The sequence below is a fragment of the Erpetoichthys calabaricus genome, chromosome 4 (genome assembly GCF_900747795.2).
Source record: "Erpetoichthys calabaricus chromosome 4, fErpCal1.3, whole genome shotgun sequence".
Lineage (NCBI taxonomy): Eukaryota > Metazoa > Chordata > Cladistia > Polypteriformes > Polypteridae > Erpetoichthys > Erpetoichthys calabaricus.
In genome coordinates, this window is record NC_041397.2 from 330,205,890 (window position 1) to 330,233,050 (window position 27,161).

A 27,161-nucleotide genomic window follows, 5' to 3' on the forward strand; every position below is an offset into this window, starting at 1 on the left:
TTTATGATTCTTTGTGTATAAAGAAACTTCATAAAATTTGTGCAGAATTTGCCCTTAATTAATTTTTGACTGTATCCCTGTGTTCTTGTTGAACTCATTTTAAAAGTATCAGTTCTGGATCCACTGTACAATTTTTCCCTTCATATTTGTTAAACACTTCAATCAAGGCACCACCTAATCTTCATTTGCTTAAACTAAAAAGGTTCAGCTTCTTCAGTGTCTCCTCATAGTTTATACTTCTCAGTCTCAGGACTTTCCCCTGCACTTCTATGTCTTTTCTGTAATATGGAGACTAAAACAGATTACAGTACTCCAGATGAGGCCTCACCAGTTCATTATATAGTTTAAGTTGTACTCCACACATCAGGGTGCTGCATAACCTAACAAGCCTTCTTAGTGGCTTGTCTGGATGAAGACAGTAATGAGTCCACTATAACTCCTAGGTGCTTTTCATAATATATATGTTCGAGTGGTGGCTCTGAGGCTAGGGATCTACACTGGCAATTGGAAGGTTGCCGGTTCGAATCCTGCAAATGCCAAAGGGGACTCAGCTCTGTTGGGCCCTTGAGCAACGCCCTTAACCTGCAATTGCTGAGCGCTTTGAAAAGTGCTACTGTATATAAATGCAAAGAATTATTATTAAGTTACTAACCTCTTATTGTGTAATCAAATTTTACATTTTTACTCTGTACATGTAATACTTTACATTTACATACATTAAACATCGTCTTCCACAAATCTGCCCAAGGCTGTGTGCTGTCTAAGTCCCTTTGTAATAATTTAGTTGATTCTACATTATCTACCTTACCATCTAATCTGGTATCATTAAACCATATCATGCAATCTTAACTAGCTTATTGATTATATTCTTGTCCAAATACTTTTGCTTTTTTTTTGCTTCTTCATAGAATTCCAGACTATTAGTGAAACGCGACCTCCCCCTTCTGAACAAGTATTGAGTGTTGATAATACATCTATTCTACTCATGTGCTGCTTAATTGTTTCCTTCATAATCGGTTCCATAAATTTACTTGTGATGCACATTAAACTTACTGGCCTGTAGTTACTTAGATCAGTCTGATCACCCCTTTTATATATTGGGATAGTTTTTGCCATTTTCGAGTCCTTTTGAATTTCCCTAGTGTGCAGTGATTTCATAAAAATATGTGTCAAGGGATTTTATATAGCTGTACTCAGTAACCTCCTTGAGAACTCAGGGGTAAATATTATCTGGTCCTGTTGATTTGTTTGATATCAGCCTGTTTAATCAAAGCAGCTCTCCTCCCTCTACAGTTTCCAGATCACTCAGTACCTCCTTAGTAGTCCCTGTTACTTTTAGAAGGTTATCAACTTCTTCATATGTGAAACCATTAGAAACGTCAAAGCATTTGCTGTTTCACTATCTGAATATTTTAGCTCACTTTAACTATCCCTGCTATTCACATTCTCATTGGCTGCTCTTTTATTACTAAAATATTCAAAGAATATTCTTTACATCTTTTCAATATGTCTATTCAACTGTCTTTTAGCCTTTTTAATGTTCATTTTAACCACTGCTTTCATGTCTTCATAAGCCCTATGATTAGCAGTGGAGTTACTAGTCTTACATGCTGTTTTCTCCTTTGAAAATTCCTTCATTATCTCCTTGTGGTGGACTGATTTCTAGCATGTAAGTTGATAAATGAAGTATTTTGTATGTCTTTATTTATAAGCTAGACAACACAAATGTAAGATTAGGTAGTGTTTCAGGAGACCTATTTTACTTCAGTGATGAGAACAGCAGTAGTTTGACTTTTACCCAAACAAATCCCTCGTTCAGTCTTTAGAATTGACTCAGGATGTGAAATTTATGGTGAGAGGGATGGTGCATCTATGAAGCCTGTTAGGCAAGGGTGACTGTGTTTGGACTTAGAGCCTATAAGCCAGCCATCAGCCACAGGAAGGCCATAGACTGACTAAACAAACAACTAAGGGGTGAATTGTACCTGAGCAGTTTCATTGGTAACTAGTCAGGAAGGGACTGGAAGATTACATGGCTGCTTTTGATTGGTTTTGAATCGAAGACTATTCTGTACTGTGACACCCCATTGGTTTTAGAATGGTATAAAATTGGTCACCTTCCCTTTACCCCTCTCTCTCTCATCATCTGGCCATGAAGAGAAGACCATGATGAAGACAACTCTATCTCAGCAGCCACATTAAGGTAGATGTGTAGCCTGTTTCAGTACTCCATTCAAAGGCCATATGGTTGCACAGACCAATACAGGCTGAAGATAAGCTGAGAGCCGCTATTTAGGATGTCATGGTTTGGTGGTTTGTCAATATTCACATAGTAGTCTGCTTCCTTATATGGAAAATAAAAGGTCATGTATTAGCACAAGTAGATATAAACTTAATATGAACTTCTATGAGAATTAAACTTAGTGTGAACTTTTACATGAATCAGGTATACTAAGAAATTAAGGCATATTTCTTTTTTAATGAGATCAGAGAGGAGCTACCAATATTTCAAAATCCAAGGAATGGAGAAGGGGGAGAAAGATGAATAGGGTCAGCCCGAAGTCAAAAAAAGGGGGAACACGCACCGGTTGGGAGCTGGCCAGGAAATAAGGGTGGCAAGGAATGATACTGAATGACAAGATACGAGAAATATTGGTGGCTACAAGGACAGCCTGAGAGGGGCCAGCTGTAATAGGGAGTCAGGGTAAGCAGCGAATGAGCTGCTTCTAGCGAGGTCAGGGTGAAAAGAAATGGTTATACAGTATATGATGTAACTTTTGGCTCGATTGGGTCTCAACTTGATTGGGTTGAGTCCACCTTATTGTTTATTGCAATAAAACAAATTACTCTGTCTGCCTATCCTTCGACTCCTAGAGCCTTCTTTCAAGGTGAGAATCTCCGGTGCATTTTACGCTCCAACACTTAATATTTTTGGCCATTTTTAGTAAATCATACATAATTAAATGTGTAATTTAATTCCTGTTTGTTTCTTTACTCTGTCTAATTGCCTGAGGTTACATGTGTAGAATGGAAGGGGTGAGGAAGTGCTAAAGTACCTGACCAGAGAGTGCTACGTGTATGGGACTTTAGATATTTTATTAAGGTCTACACAATAAAGAGTATTAAAGGTGGGAAATAGGGTCACCACAGGACCTTACACGATAAAACATTCCTTATTTATCCACCTCATAGTTTTCTTAAATTTTTCACTGCTTTTAAATTTTTGGATGAACTTGTCCTGCATTATTTGTTATACATTTTTAAGCCTGCCGCACATCTCTGCACATCTCTGCGACTGTGTCCACACTTAAAAGCTGATTCCATTTTTTCTTATTTAAGCTTTGCCACATCTGCTCAAAACTTGCCCTGCTAAAGTTAAATTATAATTTTAGAAGATGCACTCTGCTAAACACTGTGAACTCTGTTCTAGTATGGTCACTAGACCCTAATGATTCAGTCACCTTTACACCTCAGTTCTATCCTGATTATTATAAAATAGTAAATCCAGACAGGCTTCACCTCGCACTGGTGCTTTAATATACTGTGTTACAAAACAGACACTGATTGTGTCTTAAAAACTTTTGTGCTCCGCCATTTACAAGGGTATCCCAGTTAATTTTTGGGTAGTTAAAGTCTCCCATGAATATAATATCTCCCTGTAAACCTGCCTTTTTAATATTACTGATAAGATATGTGATGAAATTACTGTCTGCTTTGGGTGTCTATAGCACACTCCTAATATGAGGTCTCGATTCCTGATGCTGTCCGCTCAAATCAACACATCGCCATTAAGGTGGGTTCATCATCCAAGTGAAGGAACTTTCCATTTAAATTCTGTGTCACATAAATAGCGACTTCCCCAAATTTTCGGTTTTGCCTGTACCTGTCTATGTTCTACTCCTGCCCATTTCTATTATTTAGCCACATTTCTGCTATTCCTATTAAATCAAATTATGTGCAGCTGCAAGTAAATTAAACTCACTGTCTAACTTTAATATGCCTAAGATTAATACAAGCAATTTTAAATGCATTATTTAATTTACTTTATCTTTTTAACTGCATTTGAGAATGTTCCAAGTTATCCTGCTTGTCTGCCTGTCCCTTCATGTGAAGTTGTAAACCTGTTCTGCACCCCCAACCAGTCCTTGACTAACCTCCTCACATGCCGCCCCAACACATTGGTACTCCTTCTGTTCAAATGTAACCCATCCTGGCTGAACAGGTCCCATCTTTTCCAAAAGGAGTCTCAATATCCCATAAACCTTCTAGCCAACACCAACATTTGAATCATGTGTTAAGCCTTCTAATCTACACCATCTTATCTAGAATGGTGTCTGGCGCAGGCAGAACTTCAAAGAAGACCACCTTGTCAGTTCTGCACCTCAGCTTAGAAACTAACTCTTTACATTTGGATTGCATTAACGTTTACTTATTTGGCTGAGGCCTTTATTAATTTTTGAAACGACTGGTTTAATTTCTTTTGGTTTTCCAATTGGAGAGTCAAGTGACTTGCTCAGAGAAACACAGTGTCACTAGTGGGATTTAAACCCACAACCTCAGGATTTGAGGTCTAAAGCCTACACTACACTGCCTGGATGACAGAACTGATAGCCCGCCATTATTTATATCATTTGCTCCAATGTGATTCATCTCCTCTCCCACCAAGAGTCTACCTACCTTTCCAGGGAGGTCTTCAACCTGTGCACCCAGAAAGCAATACACCATATGAGACTCACTGCCCCCGGAGCAAAACCTACATGTCAATCCCCATAATGACTGAGTCCAATACTATTGCTGCTTCTCTCTTTCAGGAGACTTTTTTGGAGGTGACCCATTAGGGCTTCCCATCCCTACTTATCACCTCAGAGTTATCAGAGCCATCATCCAGCTCTACAAGTTCCTGAAAATGTTATTTACCTCGAGATCAGGGTTGAAAACCTTGCACAATATGCACCTTGTGCCTTGTGCTTTTGTCTAATTGTGACCCACGTATTTTCTGTTTCTGGTCTGGAGTGCCATCCTGTGCCACTTTGGGGGTTCACACTGTCTTTCTAAAGGAGATCAAGGCTCCAGATTCACAAATTGTTTACAGCAATGCATGGTAGCCACCTTTTCTTCAAGTTTAGTAACCCTGACCTTGAGGTCCTGGATCAGCTGGCATTTCCTGCAGATGTAAATGTCTGGAAGCAGACTTCATCAAAGCCAAAAAGTCCAACATCATGCAGGACTTGCATTGTAAAGGCCTCGTTATACCAATTTGTTTGGGTGACAGTTAAGCCCTTTTTAAAAATGAATACAGTAATCCCTCGTTACTTCGCGGTTCACTTTTCGCGGATTCACGACTTCGTGGGTTTTTAAATATAGTAGTAGTATTTCCTAGTCTAAGAACAACAAAACAAGTTCGGTGACTAAGTGCGTTGTAACACGGGCTGTGATTGTTACATGGGAGGGAGACGACAAATCACAGCTTCCCGCTTTCTAATCGGGCCTGTGATTGGTGCTTTGACTGATGCCTAGATCCCACAGTATCTCTGTGGTGTTATGGGTCCACAGCTCTTCCAGCAAAGGCCGTTTTTTTTTAAATAAATAATCGCCACGCTCGCGGCTTAGCGAGGGGGCGTGGCAGCTGTAGCGAGCCGCAGGGCGATCTGCGGTGTGGCCATTTCTCACCTAAGTGCACAGGTGGGAAACTGCCCACATCCATGATTGTTCCTGTGGCTAATGGGCTGCAGCTGCCATGTCCTCCCCGCATATATAGAGAAGCGCGAGCCGATTAAGGGGAGAGGAGAAGTAAAAGAGGAAAAAGAATTAAAGAAAAGGAAAGACGAAACGGAGGTTGCAGGAGGAGTCAGGAAGCAGTGGAGAGAGAGTTGGTGCGGGAGAGCGAGCGAGTGCAGGCTCATGTGCAGCTGTACAGGTAGCTTGGGTGTATGGCCGACACCCGAGGAGTAGCAGCAGTGGTCGCTGTCGCAGAATATTCTGAAGGGCAAGAGTGACCGGAAGGTGGATGACCGGTGAGGTGAGCAAAACAGCTGTAGCAGGACGGTGTAGAGAAGGTCAGCTGCATTAAGAGCGTCTCGCCTGTTGCAGAGCCCGCCTGGGAGAAGCAGGTCAGACGCTGACGCTAACAGAGAAGAAGCACCGGGCATTGTCATCTGTTTTTAAAGACTGCTTCCTGTTGACGTTTTAACCTCGTGTTAAAGGATTGTTATTCTTGTGTATTTTAAACCTCCACTTCACAACTGTTTTAAGGATTATTTATTTAAAGATTTATTGAATGCTCTACTGCACTTTGGACACCTGTTTTGATACTTTTAATAAAAGCGGTTTACTTTACACTGTGTTGTGTGTGAAAAAGAAGCAGCGGCAGCAACTGCCGATCACAATGTTTTTACTGTGCAGAATATTCATCACCATCATCACGTCATATATAGCTACGTGTACTTCGCTATACAGTAAGTGTAAACTTATCTACCGATTTCATATTGCTTAGAAGTTGTCCCTGTTATTAATAGAGTAAAGGGTGGGTTGTAAACAATACAGAGAGGGTTTAAAAACATCCAAATACACGTTAAATAATTAAATAAATATGGTGTCCCTACTTCACGGAAATTCAGTTATCGCGGTCAGCCTTGGAACCTATCTCCCGCGATAAGTGAGGGATTACTGTATAAATTAATTATGGGTTTAACAAACTGCAGCACCTGTTTGATACTCACTGGCCCCCTCTAAGCCCCCGTATTAACCGTTTAAGGTGCCTTCTGTTGCTGTTGCACTTTAGGCTGCCTGCTGAGGGTTTTTATCTCCTACTTGACTTTCTCTTAAGTCTGTCCATTTCCTTCAATTGTCTCTTTGAAGCTTCCTTCCCTTCTAACCCAATACAACTATCAATACTATAAATTCCAAAAAGCTCTTCTCATGAAATGTGCCCTTCACCCTCCACTTCCCCCTATGCCAGTGTGCGTCAGTTTGAGGGTGAATTTCCTGACTTCACTCGTATTCCTTTACTTCTTTCCTTCCTTACTGGTAATCTCAGTTACCGATCTGAAGCTGGCTGATTATTTACTTCTGTCCTACCACTGAGCTGCACTATGCCTGCTGCTGCTTCACCTACCTTTGCCACCAAGAAGCACACACACACACGCACACACACTCTTCACTCACAATGTGCCCTCACATTAAAAAAAGAAAACATTTCTAAAGGGAAAAAAATAAGAAAAAGTGAAAAGTCCTAGTCAACCCCTTAGTGGTGACCAAAAATTAAGTTTTACAAACAAACGAAGGATTGTAATCACACAAAAACAACACACAGCACTAGACTTTCCATGTGATTGTATAGGACAGGCTAATCGAATGAAAACTAAATATAAAAAATAGTGTAATGACTCTGTATTGTAAATAAATTACTATTAGGTGCTATAAATTGACCTTGGTCTGAAAAGATGAGGCTGTGTCTTATTTTAAAAGTCACTTTTATGCTAGCAGACAAAAGGGAGCACAGTTGAGGTTAGGATGAGAAACTGAAAATCAATGGGCTTGGCCATGAGGACACTTGACAAAAACAGATGGTGCACTGCATTTGAGAACTATAATCTGAACTTCAGTGAATAATATAATGTAAGTGTCTGTGCTAAAAAAACAAAACCGACCATAACTACAAATGTCAAGAATATTAGAAACTACATTTACTCAGGAAAAAACCTCTATCAAAAACAGAAACACTGAAAGGCCTCTACACATACAGACCACAGTACAGGAGCACATCAGAGCCTTTACAGAGACGTAAAAAAAGAATAAATGAAACTTAGAATCACCTTCAACATTCAAAGTGATGCGAGCCTCATCATCCCATAGTCGAGAGTCCACAAAACATCTGTAGAGACCGCCGTCAGACACACGGACATCCTGGAGTCTCAGAGACACGTTTCCACTCATGAGCTCTTCTGGGAAAAGTGAAGTCCTCCCCTTATAGGCCTGCAACTGACTCTCAGGTCTAATTTGAAGATTCTGGTATAAAAGTACTGGAGAGTAGAAGTCATTTCGAAACCATCTCACCTCAAACTCTTGAGCACTGAGTGGTGGTGAGAGTGAGGCAGGCAGGGTGGCATCTTCACCAAGAAGAGCAAAAATGTCAGTAGAAGGTCCAATGACAGCAAAAGTCTCTGAAAAAAAACCACAAACAGCCACAGTGAGTGTCAGGATGGAGTCAGTTCATGAGAAAAATTCCATTTAAATCTACAGAGAAGGCTCTTCAGGGTTTACTTGAAGACTGAATGCTCTTCTGTCATCTTTAAAATTTCTCAAATGGAAAAAAGTTAATTTATATATTATTATTTTCTGTCCTACTGACAGAACTACCATTGCCTGACACTCAAATACTGAGTTCAGTAGATGAAGATCAGGATAGAAAAGCAGTTGAAGCAGAAACACCAAAAGAGAACAAAGTTGTGAGATACAAGAAAAGTCTGACGTGGAACAAAAAGAAACCAACTCTATTTATAGGCAAGAAGCCTTTTGAGCCAAACCGGAATCACAAATCATACAAATACATACGTGTCCAGGCGACGTGTGTCATGTGGAGTAGAAAGAACACAAAGCAGCTCCATCTCTTCTGGACCTTCATGACTACAAAACAAAAAAAGTTTGACTTGTCCAAACAGTAAGAAATGATGATGACGTCCTCAGAGATGAGGCTCAAGTCTGTTTACCTGCGTGTGAGTTGCCGGGAGTTCCAAAGGGTAAACAATATATCGTTATTTGGAATACATGCATTTCATATGTGTTCTGTGTCTACAACAATCTGTGTAAACAAAGAAGTTTATGCCTGGTGCAGCTGCGTTGTTCTTATATGTGAGTGGACGTTTCTTGTGGTGAGGGCTTCTATTCTCTTTCTCTGATGTAGAACCCTCATCCTCATATGAGTTCACCTCTGTTATAGCACGTCTTTGTTTAAAAACAGCAGTGTCAGATTGGGGTGAGCATGAACGCGACTGAGAGAATAAAACTGAAAAATAAAAAAAATGCTAACCATTGCAAGTACCATACATTTACAGTGGCTGTTATAGACTCAAATGAAATGTATGTTTTTATTCTAAAATAGTAAAAATAAGAGCAGCTCACTACTCAAAACGGAGGAGTCTTGGGTTGAACTGGGAACATCTTGATTACGAGTGATCCGTTCTTACCACTACACCACCAAAGCAGTCATAGTAAATGCGTGTCAACGTCACACCCTAACGCGAGTTCTTTTTCTGCAGTTATCTTCTTGAATAGAAGCACACTTGTTCTGTTATATTTGTACATTTTGTGAAAGTGTTTATTTCATATTTGGACTTCAGGCTTCACACATTATACACTTCATGTCTACATTTTGTCAATTATTACTAAAACATGAAAAACGTTTCTGTCTTAGGTATGTGTTCAACATTTCTTGCCTTCCATTACCTGCTCAGCCATGCTCACCCTTATGCACAGGTGACATTGGAGCGGTAACTTACGTCACAATATGTTTGTTGTACAGGACACCAGCTGAGTGCTGCATTGGGACTCAATTGGCATTGTCTTAAGCACTTCATGTTTTTCAGACACACACAAGGTAAAAAAATAAGTAATAATAATAATGTGTAGCTCATAAGGGTTTAAACTCCTGTTTGTGGCTGCTTTCATGGCTCACTGTCCTGACAAAGATCAGGAGGAATTTGAATCAATTTGTAAGGCTATGACATGGTGACAATAGTGAGCGAAGTAAAAGAGCAGGCAAGAGGCAGGCAAGTCGAAGATGGCTCTGGTTCTCTGAGATGTTCCTTGATGTAGGAATATTGGACTTACTTGCACTTCAGATGGCTTTCTCCTTTCACTTGACTGTTGTGGACAAACACTAAAATGCAGAAGCTCTCTCCATGTAACACACTAGAACAGCAGAACAAGTCTACACTGCAGAGCTGGAGACTCTTCTTATTAGAAGTTGACAAACATGTCAACTTTAGACAACTTAACATAGGAGCAAACTTCTTCAATGTGATCTAACAGATACTTTTCACTGTTTCATTAATCTCTCCACAGTTCACATATACGAACACGGTCAAAAATGTTTAGAAATGGACCACCTTTATTCCCAACTATTGATGCCCTTTGCCCCACCTTTTCACATTGACTGGTCATTTGAATCCATGTAATTTTGCACTGATTAATGTGTGGTCTTGAATTGATGTGCAGATGCTAAGAGAAATGCAATACGTTTGCATTGGATTGCTGTGGATACAAATTGAAATGAAATACACTTCTAGATTACATTTAAAACAGACACAAAAATTGTGTGCCATAATGAAAAGCAATCAATCATTTGTTTGACATGTGTTTAATTCTGACATAGAAATATGGCAACAAGGGGTGAAGCCTGTCTGGATTTAGTATTTAGTAATAATCAGGAAAGAATTGAGGGTGTAGGGTGTGATTGGACCACTAGGGTCAAGTGACCATAATGTAATACAATTCTCAGTATTTTGTAAGAGTGCAGATGCAAAGACTAAAATTGTTAAGTTGAACTTCGTAGGGAAAATTTTGAGCAGATGCGACAAAGTCTAAGGAGGATACACTGGGATAAGCTTTTAAGTGTGGAGACAGTCGAGGAGCAGTGGAACAGATCTAAAAATGTAATGCAGGACAGATACTGTACATACGTAAATTTGAAATTAATAGGAAACTAAAAAAAACTCCACAGTGTATTAATAAAGATTTAAAAAAGAAGTTGCAAAGGAAAAAACAGATAAATAAGGTATATAAGACTAATGACTGCAAAGTGAATCATAGAGCGTATGAGAATATGAGGGCAACCATTAAGAAGGATATCAGGGAGGTTAAGAGACAGCTGGAGATGAATATAACAGATAAGGCGAAAGAAGACCCCAAGAGATTCATTCAGTATTTTAGTAGTAAAAGAACAGTCAAGGAGGAGGTCAAGTGCATCAGAAATAGTAAAGGGGAATTAAAAGATACAGACAGTGAAATAGCGGATGCCCTAAACTTACATTTTTCTGAGGTGTTTACAAGTGAGCAAGTGGATAACCTCCCAGTGGTAACAGGGACTACTAAGAAGGTACTGAGGGATTTGGAAATTGTAGAGGGAGAAGTGCTGCTCAGATTAAATAAGCTGAAATCAAACAAATCACCAGGACCTGATAATATTTATCCCCGTGTTCTTAAGGAGGCTAGCGAGTACAGATATAAACACTTGACACATATTTTTAGGAAGTCACTGTGCACTGGAGAAATTCCGAAGGACTGGAAAATGGCAAATATCATCCCATTATATAAAAAGGGTGACAGGGCAGATCCAAGCAACTATAGGCCAGTAAGCTTAACATGCATCACAGGAAAATTAATGGAAGGAATTATTAAGGACCAGTAATGTCACACTGCACGATAACACGCAGTGAATACACTTGACTTGAGCATTCATAGTTTTCAGACTCTTTCTCTGTACATTTGGCATTTGTTTGCTCAGTGGTTCCTGTGCTTGCTGGTTCCTGAGTAGCTCTTCTTTTCTCCACCCTAGCAGCTCACTTCTTCTCTTCTTTCGTCGGCATCTTGTCACGTTAAAACTGATTAAGTCAGTGTTTGTGTTGCAATTACTTAGAAAGTTTTCTTTAATTTTTAACTTAAGCTGGCACTTAAGTCTTCAATCTCCCTCATGAATGATTTAAGATATGAAGAGGTGGGGGAAGTGACGGCTAAGGTGGTAGGGAATGAAAATGGTCGTGAGTTGATTCTACAATAAAATAAAATAAAAATAAAAAGAGGAATAACCTTGGAGGTCAATCATCACCCCGAAAGCGGATAGTAGACATCACGTAGTATATGTGTACCAAATTTCAGGTCAATAGGTGAAATGGTTTGTGAGCTACAGATGATTTAAAATCCTGGACAGACAAACGGACAGCTACGGTAGCATATTATATAGAAAGTGAAAGTGTCAACACATGACAAGGACAGGAGTTATTCTGAACAGTCAGCATGGGGTCAGAAGAGAGGGGTCGTGTTTTACTAACATGCTGGAATTCTATGAGAGGCAACAAAAGGGTATGATCAAAGTGGAACAGATCATATTATTTATCTGGACTTTGAGAAAGCATTTGATAAGGTGCCACATGAGAGGGTGGGCATCAAATTGAAAGAAGTGTGAGTTCTGGGTGATGTTTTTAGATGGGTGCCGAATTGGCTCAGACACAGGAAGCAGAGGGTGATGGTGTGAGGAACCTCATCAGAACTGGCCGATGTTAAGAGTGGTGAGCAGCAGGGCTCAGTGCTAGGACTGCTGCTATTTTTAATATCTATAAATGATTTAGATAGAAATATAAGTACCAAGCTGCTTTTAATCTCATTGTACATGTGTATAGTGACAATAAAAGGCATTCTATTAAGTTTTTTCCTCTCCTCAAACCGCCACCTTATCGTGGTGGAGGGGTTTGCGTGTCCCAATGATCCTAGGAGCTCTGTTGTCCGGGGCTTTATGCCCCTGGTAGGGCCACCCAAGGCAAACTGGTCCTAGGTGAGGGATGAGACAAAGTGCGGTTCAACACAACCTCCTATGATGAACAAAAAATTTGGACGGCATTTTCCCTCGCCCGGACGCGGGTCACCGGGGCCCCCCTCTGGAGCCAGGCCTGGAGGTGGGGCTCGATGGCGAGCGCCTGGTGGCAGGGCTTGCACCCATGGGGCTCGGCCGGGCACAGCCCGAAGAGGCAACGTGGGTCCCCCTTCCCATGGGCTCACCACCTATGGGAGGGGCCAAGGAGGTCGGGTGCAGTGTGAGTTGGGTGGTGGCTGAAGGCGGGGACCTTGGCGGTCCGATCCTTGGCTACAGAAGCTGGCTCTTGGGACGTGGAATGTCACCTCTCTGAAGGGGAAGGAGCTAGTGCGCGAAGTTGAGAGGTTCCGGCTAGATATAGTCGGGCTCACCTCGACGCACAGCTTGGACTCTGGAACCAATCTCCTTGAGAGGGGCTGGACTCTGTACCACTCTGGAGTTGCCCCTGGTGAGATGTGCCGAGCGGGTGTGGGCATACTTATTGCCCCCCAACTTGGAGCCTGCTCATTGGGGTTTACCCTGGTGGACGAGAGGGTAGCCTCCCTCCGCCTTCGGGTGGGGGGACGGGTCCTAACTGTTGTTTGTGCGTATGCACCGAACAGCAGTTTGGAGTACCCACCCTTTTTGGAGTCCCTGGAGGGAGTGCGAGAGGGCATACCTTCTGGGGAATCCCTCGTACTGCTGGGAGACTTCAATGCTCACATGGGCAATGACAGCGAGACCTGGAAGGGCCCCCCCGATCTGAACCCAAGTGGTGTTTTGTTATTGGACTTCTGTGCTCATCACGGATTGTCCATAACAAACACCATTTTCAAGCATAGGGGTGTTCATATGTGCACTTGGCACCAGGACACCCTAGGCCTCAGTTCGATGATCGACTTTGTGGTCGTGTCATCGGACTTGCGGCCACATGTCTTGGATACTCGGGTGAAGAGAGGGGCTGAGCTGTCAACTGATCACCACCTGGTGGTGAGTTGGCTCCGATGGTGGGGGAGGATGCCGGTCAGGCCTGGTAGGCCCAAACGTGTTGCGAGGGTCTGTTGGGAACATCTGGCAGAGCCCCCTGTCAGAAGTAGCTTCAACTCCCACCTCCGGCAGAACTTCGACCATGTCCCGAGGGAGGTGGGGGGCATTGAGTCCGAATGGGCCATGTTCCGTGCCTCTATTGTTGAGGCGGCTGACCGGAGCTGTGGCCGTAAGATGGTCGGTGCCTGTCGTGGCGGCAATCACCGAACCCGTTGGTGGACACCAGCGGTGAGGGATGCCGTCAAGCTGAAGGAGTCCTACCGGTCCCTTTTGTCCTGTGGGACTCTGGAAGCAGCTAATAGGTACCGGCAGGCCAAGCAGAATGCGGCTTCGGTGGTTGCTGAGGCAAAAACTCGGGCATGGGAGGAGTTTGGGGAGACCATGGAGAACGACTTTCGGACGGCTTCGAGGAGATTCTGGTCCACCGTCTGGCATCTTAGGAGGGGGAAGCAGTGCAGTGTCAACACTGTATATGGTGGGGATGGTGCGCTGCTGACCTCGACTCGAGACGTTGTGGGTCGGTGGGGGGAGTACTTCGAAGACCTCCTCAATCCCACTAACTTGCCTTCCAATGAGGAATCAGAGCCTGGGGACTCGGAGGTGGGCTCCCCCATCTCTGGGACTGAGGTCACCGAGGTGGTCAGAAAACTCCTCGGTGGCAGGGCCCCGGGGGTGGATGAGATATGCCCGGAGTTCCTCAAGGCTCTGGATGTTGTAGGACTGTCTTGGTTGACACGTCTCTGCAACATTGCATGGACATCAGGGACAGTGCCTCTGGATTGGCAGACCGGGGTGGTGGTCTCCCTCTTTAAGAAGGGGGACCGGAGGGTGTGTTCCAACAACAGAGGGATCACACTCCTCAGCCTCCCTGGAAAAGTCTATTCCGGGGTTCTGGAGAGGAGGGTCCGTCAGATAGTCGAACCTCGGATTCAAGAGGAACAGTGTGTTTTTCATCCTGGTCGCGAAACAGTGGACCAGCTCTACACCCTTAGCAGGGTCCTGGAGGGTGCATGGGAGTTCGCCCAACCAGTCTACATGTGTTTTGTGGACTTTGAAAAGGCGTTCGACCGTGTCCCTCGGGGAATCCTGTTGGGGGTGCTCCGGGAGTATGGGGTACCGGACACCCTAATAAGGGCTGTTTGGTCCCTGTACAACCGGTGTCAGAGCTTGATCCACATTGCCGGCAGTAAGTCGAACCCGTTTCCAGTGAGAGTTGGACTCCGCCAGGGCTGCCCTTTGTCACCGATTCTGTTCATAACTTTTATGGACAGAATTTCTAGGCGCAGCCAGGGCATTGAGGGGGTCCGGTTTGGTGGACTCAGGATTGGGTCACTGCTTTTTGCAGATGATGTTGTCCTGTATGCTTCATCAGGCCATGATCTTCAGCTCTCTCTGGATCGGTTCGCAGCTGAGTGTGAAGCGGCTGGGATGAGAATTAGCACTTCCAAATCCGAGACCATGGTCCTCAGCCGGAAAAGGGTGGACTGCCCTCTCAGGGTTGGTAGCGAGATCCTGCCCCAAGTGGAGGAGTTCAAGTATCTCGGGGTCTTGTTCACGAGTGAGGGAAGAATGGAGCGTGAGATCGACAGGCGGATCGGTGCGGCGTCCGCAGTGATGCGGGCTCTGCATCGGTCTGTCGTGGTGAAAAAGGAGCTGAGCCATGAGGCAAAGCTCTCAATTTACCAGTCGATCTATGTTCCTACCCTCACCTATGGTCATGAGCTATGGGTAGTGACTGAAAGAATGAGATCGCGAATACAAGCAGCTGAAATGAGTTTCCTCCGCAGGGTGTCTGGGCTCTCCCTTAAAGATAGGGTGAGAAGCTCAGTCATCCGGGAGGGGCTCAGAGTAGAGCCGCTGCTCCTCCACATCAAGAGAAGTCAGATGAGGTGGCTCGGGCATCTGATCAGGATGCCTCCTGGACTCCTCCCTGGTGAGGTGTTCTGGGCACGTCCAACCGGGAGGAGGCCCCGAGGAAGACCCAGGACACGCTGGAGGGACTATATCTCCCGGCTGGCCTGGGAACGCCGCGGGATTCTCCCGGAAGAGCTAGAAGAAGTGGCCAGGGAGAGGGAAGTCTGGGCATCTCTGCTCAAGCTGCTGCCCCCGCGACCCGACCTCGGATAAGCGGAAGAGAATGGATGGATGGATGGATGGATCTATTAAGTTTGCAGATGATACTAAGATAGGTGGATTAGCAGATAATTTGGAATCCATTATATCATTACAGAAGGACTTGGACAGCATACAGGCTTGGGCAGATTTGTGGCAGATGTAATTTAATGTCAGTAAATGTAAAGAATTACAAATAGGAATGAAAAATGTTAGGTTTGAATACACAATGGACAGTCAGAAAATCAAGAATACATCTTATGAGAAGGATTTAAGAGTCATAGTGGACTCTAAGCTGTCGACTTGCAGACAGTGTTCAGAAGGCATTAAGAAGGTTATCAGAATGTTAGGTTATATAGCGCCTTGATGTATGGAGTACAAGTCCAAGGATCTTACTCTCAAGCTTTATAATGCACTGGTGAGGCCTCATGTGGAGTCCTGTGTGCAGTTTTGGTCTCCAGGCTACAAAAAGGACAAAGCAGCACTAGAAAATGTCCAGAGAGGAGCGACTATGTTGATTCAGGGCTACAGGGGATGGATTATGAGGAAAGATTAAAAGAGCTGAGCCTTTACAGTTTAAATGGTTGAAGTGTTTAAATACAGTAATCCCTCCTCCATCACGGGGGTTGCGTTCCAGAGCCACCCGCGAAATAAGAAAATCTGCGAAGTAGAAACCATATGTTTATATGGTTATTTTTATATTGTCATGCTTGGGTCACAGATTTGCGCAGAAACACAGGAGGTTGTAGAGAGACAGGAACATTATTCAAACACTGCTGTGCTCCATGACAAGACAGAGATGACAGTCCCGTCTCACAATTAAAAGAATGCAAACATATTTTCCTCTTCAAAGGAGTGTGCGTCAGGAGCAGAGTCTGTCAGAAAGAGAGAGAAAAGCAAACAAATCAATAGGGCTGTTTGCTTTTAAGTATGTGAAGCACCGCGGCACAAAGCTGTTGAAGGCGGCAGCTCACACCCCCTCTGTCAGGAGCAGAGAAAGAGAGAGAGAGAGACAGAGTTTGTTTTTCAATCAAAAATCAATACGTGCCCTTCGAGCTTTTAAGTATGCGAAGCACCGTGCAGCATGTCCTTTCAGGAAGCAGCTGCACAGAAGGTAGCAACGTGAAGATAATCTTTCAGCATTTTTAGACGAGTGTCCGTATCGTCTAGGTGTGCGAACAGCCCCCCTGCTCACACCCCCTACGTCAGGATCAGAGAAAGTCAGCGCAAGAGAAAGAGAAAAGTAAGTTGGGTAGCTTCTCAGCCATCTGCCAATAGCGTCCCTTGTATGAAATCAACTGGGCAAACCAACTGAGGAAGCATGTACCAGAAATTAAAAGACCCATTGTCCGCAGAAACCCGTGAAGCAGCGAAAAATCCGCGATATGTATTTAAATATGCTTACATATAAAATCCGCGATGGAGTGAAGCCGCGAAAGGCGAAGCGCGATATAGCAAGGGATTACTGTATTATGAAGGAAACTAGTCAAGTGGATCGAGATGGTTATTTTAAAATGAGTTTATCAAGAACACGGGGACACAGTTGGAAATTTGTGAAGGGGAAATTTCTCACAAATATTAGGAAGTTTTTCTTTACACAAAGAACAATAGACACTTGGAATAAGCGACCAAGTAGTGTGGTAGACAGTAAGACGTTGGGGACTTTCAAAACTCGACTTGATGTTTTTTGGAAGAAATAAGTGGATAGGACTGGTGAGCTTTGTTGGGCTGAATGGCCTGTTCTCGTCTCGAGTGTTCTAATGTTCTAATATTGTGACAAAATGAAATGCATCACATGCATACACGTTACATTTTAAGGTAGTTAATGCCTTGGATTGCATTTCATTTGGGCATAAATAATCTTCCATTGTTAATTATGTTAAAGCAGTAAAATGCTAAGGTTGAATAAGAACATGTCTGAGTTTACATCTTGTGTATAAGAGCTTTCCTGATCTATAATTCCTGTGATGGGGCACTCAGATGTCACTTAGTGCTGCTGACTCACAATCACCTGTGGGTTTACAATTCTCATTTTGACTTGTGCTGTCTTTGTGAGTTGATTTTTGGAATCTGTGAATTTTGTGTTTTTCTCCTCCTTTACCACCACCACTTAGCTGAACTGTTTTACTCACAAACAGAAACATTGATAATAGCTAACAAAACAAACCTGAACAACAAAACAACAGAACAATGAAAGCTTCAACTAAGAGGACTGATGGAATAACATCAAGAGGACTGAAAGTAAGCTTAAGTGTGTCGATTGTACTTTCTAGCTGTGAAAATGAAACAACCTCAAAGGATTCCAAGACAATTCCATGATTAAGAACAGGAAGGGAACAGTGGGAACAATGCTCACATGAAAGAACAGTACTATACATCCATCCATTTTCCAACCTGCTGAATCCGAACACAGGGTCATGGGGTCTGCTGGAGCCAATCCCAGCCAACACAGGGCACGAGGCAGGAACCAATCCCGGGCAGGGTGCCAACCCACCGCAGGACAAAGAACAGTACTATTTAATCTCATTTCTGAATGGGGATAAATAGGCACATTAATAACATTAAATAAGACCGTAGATTTATTAAAATAAGAGGATACTAAATCAGTGAAGTTATCATGTTTAGATTTCTTAACTGCATCTTAGAAGTTGAACAGAGAAGTCGTAAAAATCTGCTTAGATACAGTCAACCTGTTTTTCTTCCAACACTGTTCAGCAATTCTACAGGCGTGGTGCAGCTGCCTTGTTACTGTGTGTCATTAAGCCAAGAAGCTTGTCTACCCTTTGTTCAGCAAATCTTGAGGGGAAGAACTGAGTTTAAAATCATTTTACATGATGAATTTAAAGATAATACAGAATATTATCACACTGGCCTAGTATCTTAAGACTGGAGAATATGGTTTTAAAATCAGATTTAATCCATATTACTAACCGAGAATGCTAAACCGGATGATGGACGCAGGCACATCCGGCCATGGGCCGTAGCTGCAAAAAGACGTACTGCGCAGGCGCAAAAAGAGTCCGCGAGAGTCGGCTGAGGAGCCGAGAAAGGCGGACAAAAGAGGGCGAGAGAGGCGGATGAGGGGCCGCGAGAGGCGCAGGCGCAAAAAGAGTCCGCGAGAGTCGGAGAAAGGCGGAGAAAAGAGGGCGACAAAGGCGGATGAGGGGCCGCGAGTGGCGGACAAGACCACAGAAAAAAGGAGTGAGCACATACAAAAAGGAGAAATGAGGCGCAAAGTCAAACGCAGGAAAAGCACGAAACACATTGCACACGAAACTAGACCCGAAAAAAAAAAAAAAAAAAAAAAGAGGCGTGCACACAACAGCAAGGCACCCCCCCCCCCCCCCTACAGGCACCGGACGGGACACACACCAAGAGGGGGATTCAACAAGCCCATGGAACACAAAAAAAAGAACACAAAACCACCCCACAGACCCTACAAGCGAGGGACGGGACACACACAAAGAGGGGGATTCAACAATACACAGGAACACAAAAAGAAAGAAGACGCTCGCGCAACCCCCCCCCCCCCCACCCCCCCCCACCCCCACATCCATAAGAAGTCACACCCAAAGCCACATATTCTAAAGTGAACATCAGCACCTTCACACTAGACAGCATAGGTGTCAGCATAGGTGGATCTCCTTACAATAAAGCACTATTAACCGTTCAACTGCAGAAAAGGAAACATATTGAAACAAGTCATGAATACACGGTCACGGGTACAAAACGGAAAGGAAAGGATAACAGGAACAAACACACGAACATGAAAGAAACAACAAAATAGACGGCTATGCAGCATAGGTGGATCTCATTACCATAAGGCACTATTAACCGTTCAACCGCAGAAAACTCTCCATATTAACAGTGAGTGCAATACTTCTTATTACTTATCCATATTTCTAAAAGAAAAAATGTCTCGACTCCAAAAACGCAAAGCTCAACTACAGCTTCTAACTAACGATATACCTAAAAGTAAAAACTTTATGAACTGCGTTAGATCCTACAATTGTTCATTTGCTTTTAGTGAATATCAGGCCACCAAAAGGCAATGGCCCATACTGCTTTCCCATATGTGCACAAATACTGCATCGCATTGGAACAGTGCACCCTGAAACAAATCAACAACGCAAATATGCACAAATCTACATCCTAGATCCACATGACGCAAACTATCAATCAAAGTGCTGCATCGCAACAGGCACGGATTCAAAACGAAACACCTCCCGTCTCATACATACGTTAACGGCAAGGAAGGCTACAACGGGCGTCTCACACAGCACAGGCAAATCGATTACAGCTCCAAAACAACACGTCCCAAATACTACATATGCAACAACGTGCCTCTCAAACGGCACAAGCAAAACATACACCAGGAAAATTCATTCGGATTAATGAATGTCATTTGCAATCATTGTCATTCAGTTCACTTCCCTGAAGAAACAACTGGCAATACAAGTTATACATTTACACGTTGCTGTCAAAAGGGTCAAATTAGACTGCCTTCTTTACATTCATATACTGAATATCTACAGAAGCTTATAACTGACGATGTACCTGAAAGTGAAATCTTTATCAACTGCATTAGATCCTACAAATCGGTATCCACTATGAACATTAACGGTGACACTGCACGTGACATCCGTCTTCAAAAAATGTTGTTTATTGATGAATGTACAATGGCATGAAGTCACTTACTCAACACCATTCATAAACTTCTACAAACGTTTATGAATAATAATATTCGATTTGGAGGAAAGGTACTTTTATGAGGAGGAGATTTTAAACAGTGATTAGCTATTCTTCCAGATGCCATGCACTCAGCTATTGTTCAGTGCACCTTAAAATACGCAGACAATTGGCATTGCTTTCAAAAGATACAGTTAGTAAAAAAGATACGATGTCCAGAACCAGATCATAACAATTGCTTATTACAACTGAGAGATGGTACACTCACCAATACAGATGGACTTCAGCCACATATTATTACAATTCCTCAAGCCTTTATCTGCGACGACTTAGTTACAGACAGATTTGGAACAGCAATCTCATTAGACCAAATGCCCCTTTTAACACAACGCACTATATTATGTCCAAAAAATATTAATGTGGAAAACATAAATACCCAAGTCATTCCATTACTTCCTGGAGAGACACAACTCTTTCTAAGCTCTGACAAACTTGACTCTGATCACAACAATAACCATCTTCATTGACCTTACAAGTTCTGACCTGGAATTACCTTTTACACTTAAACGGCGTGTACAAAGAAATTTTCCAATAAACCTTTACACTGTGCCACACACTTTATTGTTTGCTTTCTATTTGCATCATCTACACCTTCACACTATTCTATATCTCATTCATACATCACGCTCTTTGTCATTCCCAACACCAGGGGTTGGCGAGCGAAGCGAGCAGGGGGCAGAGCCCCCTAGTAAGAATATAAGAATTTAAAAGTGAGAATAGCATATGACATAGCTTGTAGTGGTAACGTCAACAGTAATATTCAAATCCATTTTTACAGAACAATGATCAGTAAAAGGAACATCACATACAGTATATCAATATTATTAACTGAAATACTACATGTAAGAACAAGATCAAGGGTGTGACCGAGAGAATGACGAGAAGCATTAATATGCTGGATAAAATCAAACGAGTCTAATAATGAAGAGTTATACTTAAAAAAAATTGCAGTTCAAAGCTACTAAACAGACCCCTTGTAAGGCTCTGACAAAAGAACATACTTTTAAAAATAGTGGCAATGCCAATGGGAGGGAAGAGGGGGTGGGGGTGGCCACGACGAGACAGCTGAGGAGAGTTCAAAAACGAATAACCTGGTGGTACCAAATTAGTAAAACATAAAGAGCCTTTATTAACAATCCAGGTCTCGTGATGAAAAAGAAGTCCAGTTTCTTTGAGGCAATAAAGTCTTCCATTCCATTCTATAAAGGATGAGAGTTTTATTAGACACTGATCTCAAGTTCAGAAGAGCAGCCTTAACCCTTTAACCGCCAACTCCCTAAATATTCCCCACGCCAGGCGAAATCTGAACAATTTTCGTTTTTTTACTTTTTTACATTTTTTTTTACATTTTTTACATTTATTCAAGCAGTATTGACCACTAAATGTTGTGCAAGCTCTAGAAATGGGCAAACACATAATAAAACACAAAATGTACCTTTTCTCAGGCTTCTGGATTTATTGTCTACTACAAAACGGAACAGTCAAAAGTAATTCAAAAGTCAAAAGTAGTTCAGTCAATCATAGTTTCATTCCCAGTATTTGAGTTTGCTGTGCCACAGGCCAAAGCAGGGAACTGCACAAAGTCCTGGATTGCTGGGACACTTTGAGCAGAAGGTCTTGACGTCTCTACGCTGACCCTTCTTTGAACAGACACGACAGCGTTTTTCAGAAAGTCCAAAGTCCTTACATTCATCTGGCAACACTGCTGAAATACTTCTCATAGGATCCTCTTTGCCAGTGTATACACGAAATCTATAAATGTAACCTGAATTCTCAGCTAAGCAAAACATCTTGATACCAAACCGTGCCCTTTTCAATGGTAGATACTGTCAAAACTGTAAGCGGCCCTTCCACAACAATAAACTTTCATCAACTGCAACTGACGGTCCTGGCATGTAGGGCAACTAAAACGCTTCAAATAAATGATCAATCAAAGGACGTAGCTTGAACAAGCGGTCGCGGTTTGGATCTTTCTTATCTGGCTCATTTCTGTTGTCATTCAAATGAAAGAATTTCAGCAGCAAAGAGAATCGGTTACGTGTCATGACAGCTGCAAAAATAGGTGTTGCATACATAGGATCTGTAGACCAGTACATCTCAATATCTAGTTTTCTGATTATTCCCATCAACATCAAAATCCCAATGAATTTTTTCATTTCGTTTTCATCAGTGTCAAACCAAGCACGAACACGGGAATGTGGAGGTAAATTGGGATTTTTCTCATTAAACTGTGCTGCATACAGATTTGTCTGATGAGCAAAATGTCTGATCAAATCAGGTGACACAAACAGCTCATAAAACTGCTCAGCAGTGTAATTGTTTACATCAACAATAAAGCCACACGTTGCCTCAAACGGATGCAGAAAAGGTAGTTCACCTCGGGCAGCAGTCCAGTTGAGATGCTGGGGATACACCCACTCATCGCCGTCATCCGATGCGTCTTCATTCACAGTATCATGCAGCGCACGTTGCTGCTCATCATTGTCTCTAAAATCTTCTTCAGAACTGCTACAATCATGATCAGAACTGTCCAAAATCGCCTGCAAAGCCTCACTTGAAGTCAGTTTACGTTTCGCCATATTCACAGCTGTCACATGCGAATCATGTCACATGACCGGCCAAAACAACCACAGACTTGTCGAAATGCAACGTAGTAATAATACCCACGCCAAACCGTCAGTTATACTACTTGCCAGGCATTCATATAACCATAGGCAAATGTGCCGGATAATTCCGGCAGTATGGCGCTAGCAATAAAACAACGGTGCCGGATATATCTGGCAGAGGGCGGTTAAGGGGTTAAGAGATCTGAAGCTTTCTACAAGATGGGCTCAGGTGAGCATGTGAAGAATAGCAGTGTTTACTCCCCTAGAACACACAGGGAAAGAGTGATTCCGCCATGAGATAGAGAAATTAAATCCAGTACCCAGTGCCCAAGGGCCAGGGTCAGCATTCTGTGCAGGAGAGGATGGGTCAGATATAACTCTCAGGCATCGAGAATCCAAGCCCAGAAATGAAAACTTGAGCTGTTTAACACTAGAATTACCAGAGCCTATGAGAAAACTTGTAAATCCGGCCCACCTTAAATCTGTTCGCACCTCTCCGTCAGCATCTTTTGTCCTGTAAATGTGGCCATTAAGACGAGCAGCAAGCGGCCGGCTATTCCATCCCCCCACCGTAGCAGAAAGTTCACAAAATTCTCCCAGCTCATGCCTTGTTTGATTATCTGGGAGTGACTGAAGTGCTGGAGTTTTAGAGTGGAAATAATAGATCGTTATTTGGAACACACGCATTTCATGTGTGTTCCATTTCTACAGTAATCTGTGTAAACACATTGTTAAAACAGAAACTTTTTCATATTTTAGTAATAAATGTTATAAAACGTAGGCATAAACTATAGAATGTGTGAAGCCTGAAGTCCAAAGATCAAATAAACACTTTCACAAAAGGGTCAAGGACAGCACAACAGCTTCTGTGGTGTAGCGGTGAGGTTTGCTGACTTATAATCAAGAGTCCCCGGTTCGATCCCCACTGCCTTCTGTATTTACCATTTTCAGTAGTGAGCTGCTCTTATTGTTAATATTATACAGTACACACATACACTAGGTTTGCATCTGTAACTCTTAATCGGCATCAGGAGCATCTACATCTCCAAGGGGCACTCTGCTCACTTGTACAGGAGAACACAGTTGTAAAGGTAAAAAAGTCAGGAGATGAATTAAACAAGGGTGAAGGTTAAAATAAAGTCCCATCAGAAGAAGAAAAATTAAGAAAAGAGCATACAAGAAAAGACGTTAAGTAAAGAAACACAATCATAGGACAGTAGCTGCTGGGATAAACGAACACAGTAAGACGAAATAAAAATATAAATTAACAAGACGAGCAGACAGCCAGCCACACCAGTCGGCGCCATCTTACAATCCACCTTACTTATGTTGTCAGTGACTCCAGCATGATAATTCATTTGGTAAATGTAAGGTTGTGTTTAAATTTCAAAGAACTTGTAAAGCAAAACTACATTGAACTGTAAGCAGCTGCTGTGTTGGTGTCATGTCAGTGGTGGTGCTCCTCCCTGGCTTTACCTTTCTTTCTCTTCCTGTTTTCTTTCCACCAATGTTTCCAATATTTGTTGCTGGCTCTTATTATTCATTTCCTTTTTTCTTGGGCCTCCAATTTTCTACCAGTTACTGAGATGTGCTGCTGATTGTAGCAGCCATTTTACTCATAATAAAAGGAGCAACTCAAGCCCCAGATTTTTGTTTCATGATTTTGGGCAGTTTTTATTTACTTCTTCCTGTTCTCTATTACTTGATTCTGTTTGTTTATAATGCTTTGCCCTTTTCCGGATGACACCGTTATGTGTCACCATGTGTTGGTGTTGTATTTGAGTCAAAGATAGCAGGTCAACTCTAAACCGTCCTTGGACCCCTTCCTGCAATATTATATAATATATACACAGTATATATATATATATATACTTTTAATCTATCAATATCAACAAAAAGACAAATGGATAAGGCAGAAATAACTATTAAATCAATCGTAGGAACTACACAAACATAAATGGCAACAACCAAATCTGTAAACACCCCGCACACCACCAAATACAGTAAGCATAAAACACAAAAAAACATTCAACATGGACAAGTCACAAAGTATTAGCAGTCCTTATACTTCTGATAATGGTAGTCCTTTTTCTCTTTTTCTTTTCACAAAGTCTCCAAAATGCACTATCCCAGATAAGCAAAGATCACTTTTAGCTCCTCTAAGTAATCCCTCAGAACTGTCCCGTCCACTTCTATACCAAAGACTTCGAGGTGGCCACCTCCAAAAATGGGAACGACCTCCAACCATTGAGCAAGGCAATCTTGTCTCTGGATATACAATGTAAGTATATACATGTAAATGTTTACTGTTTCACAGAATTTGTACTGAATCTCTCCTTCTCATGCCTTTTGCAGCCTTTTTCAACTGTACAATTAGCAATGGCAACTGCCCCCCAGAAAGTTACAGCAACAGACCACACCTGGTAAAGGTCTTCCTGATGGCAGTCTGCCCAGTCTTTTTTTATTTTTCACCCACCACACATTATAGGTGCTTAGGTAGCCGCAGGGCTTACACTGAGGACGACAAAAGACAAACCATACAACTGATTAAGTGGTAGTGCTACGTACATGCTTGTTTTGGGTGTTTGACCATGTTGAATTAAATTTATTATTATTGTTTTTACATTAATGAACATTTTGTTATGGTTAGTAGTGTTATTGTGCTGCCATTTTACTTTTGTAAGGGTCACCACCATTTTCCTAAGAAGAGTGGTATGTTACTAGGCAGGGGTAACAAAGTCACAAGCTGATGACATTATCAAGGGGACAGTATTCAAGTCACGGCGACATGAGTCAAAACTGTCCAAATTGTGGAAAAAAAAACAAGAATTTGGCAAGTTATATGACTATCTCCTAATTGTGTCCTTAGCTCTCCATCTTGCCAACCATTTATTTCACTATTCTCTTTTTTATTGTTCTGTTCTGCTTTTTTTCTATTGAGGCAGAAGACTTAGCTGTCACCTTGTTTGGTTACAACATTAGAATAAACTGGGGCGGCATGGTGGCGCAGTGGGTAGCGCTGCTGCCTCGCAGTTGGGAGACCTGGGGACCCGGGTTTGCTTCCCGGGCCCTCCCTGCGTGGAGTTTGCATGTTCTCCCCGTGTCTGTGTGGGTTTCTTCCCACAGTCCAAAGACATGCAGGTTAGGTGGATTGGTGATTCTAAATTGGCCCTAGTGTGTGCTTGGTGTGTGGGTGTGTTTGTGTGTGTCCTGCGGTGGGTTGGCACCCTGCCCAGGATTGGTTCCTGCCTTGTGCCCTGTGTTGGCTGGGATTGGCTCCAGCAGACCCCCGTGACCCTGTGTTTGGATTCAGCGGGTTGGAAAATGGATGGATGGACAGGAACAGGCCATTCAGTCCAACAAAGCTCACCAATCCTGTCCACTTAACTCCTCCAAAACAACATCACGTCAAGTTTTGAAACTCCCTGAAGACCTACTGTCTACTACTGTGGAAGAAATTTTTTCCATAAGATCCCATTAACTAAATCAGTAATCAGGCAGGAAGAAGCTTGGTCATCCATCTTTAATTCTTTTCATGAAAAGGGAGCACACCATTGCAGCAGAGCAAAAACAGAGTTCCATATTTATAGTCAATTGAGTTTACATAACAGTGCTAAATTAAAGCTTGGGTAACACCTGGCATTTACTCTGATTGGTTTATAAACTCACATATCCATCTGATTGTTTAAAAGACATGAGATGTTTTCAGCAGAGAGCAGAGCTAATTTACATAGCCAAAATAAAGTCTCATTTGCTACATTCTTGTCCCTCTCATTATTTTTCAAGTTCATCTCTCACCTTTTTATGGAAAACTGTGTATGTGACAACAGTCAAGTCTTACTGTATACATGACATCAGTCAAGTTCTTGAACCTTCTAACTCTTTGGCCAACCATTACAGCAGTCTTTTCATGACATTTCCAAGACAAATTCTATATAGATTTTTTAATGTGCACTGAAAATCAAAATAATTCATCCGCATGAATTATGTTACTTGTTCAGAGGAGAATACCCTTAAATAAATAAATTATTCTCCCACACCACTTGGTCTCTTATTCCATGTGTCTGTGGTTCTCCGTGTAA

At 42.4% G+C, this 27,161-nt stretch overlaps 4 protein-coding genes across 8 annotated transcripts in view; 3 read left to right on the top strand and 1 right to left on the bottom strand.

The window, feature by feature from the left end:
• The window catches only part of LOC114643553 (protein NLRC5-like), a 5,922,889-nt gene that overhangs the window by 5,750,455 nt on the left and 145,273 nt on the right, over nt 1-27,161 (top strand). The window lies entirely within an intron of this gene.
• LOC114643557 (NACHT, LRR and PYD domains-containing protein 3-like) overlaps nt 1-27,161 on the top strand; it is a 1,908,976-nt gene that overhangs the window by 1,618,634 nt on the left and 263,181 nt on the right. The window lies entirely within an intron of this gene.
• The window catches only part of LOC114642226 (E3 ubiquitin-protein ligase TRIM16-like), a 773,543-nt gene that overhangs the window by 548,924 nt on the left and 197,458 nt on the right, over nt 1-27,161 (top strand). The window lies entirely within an intron of this gene.
• Nucleotides 1-27,161, bottom strand: part of LOC114641943 (NACHT, LRR and PYD domains-containing protein 3-like) — a 476,010-nt gene that overhangs the window by 442,216 nt on the left and 6,633 nt on the right. The window contains exons 2-3 of the mRNA XM_051925775.1: nt 8,554-8,625; nt 7,815-8,162 (exon numbers count right to left, since the gene is read on the bottom strand). Coding sequence (XP_051781735.1) covers nt 7,815-8,162; nt 8,554-8,625 — 420 coding nt within the window. The remainder of the gene's footprint in view (nt 1-7,814; nt 8,163-8,553; nt 8,626-27,161) is intronic.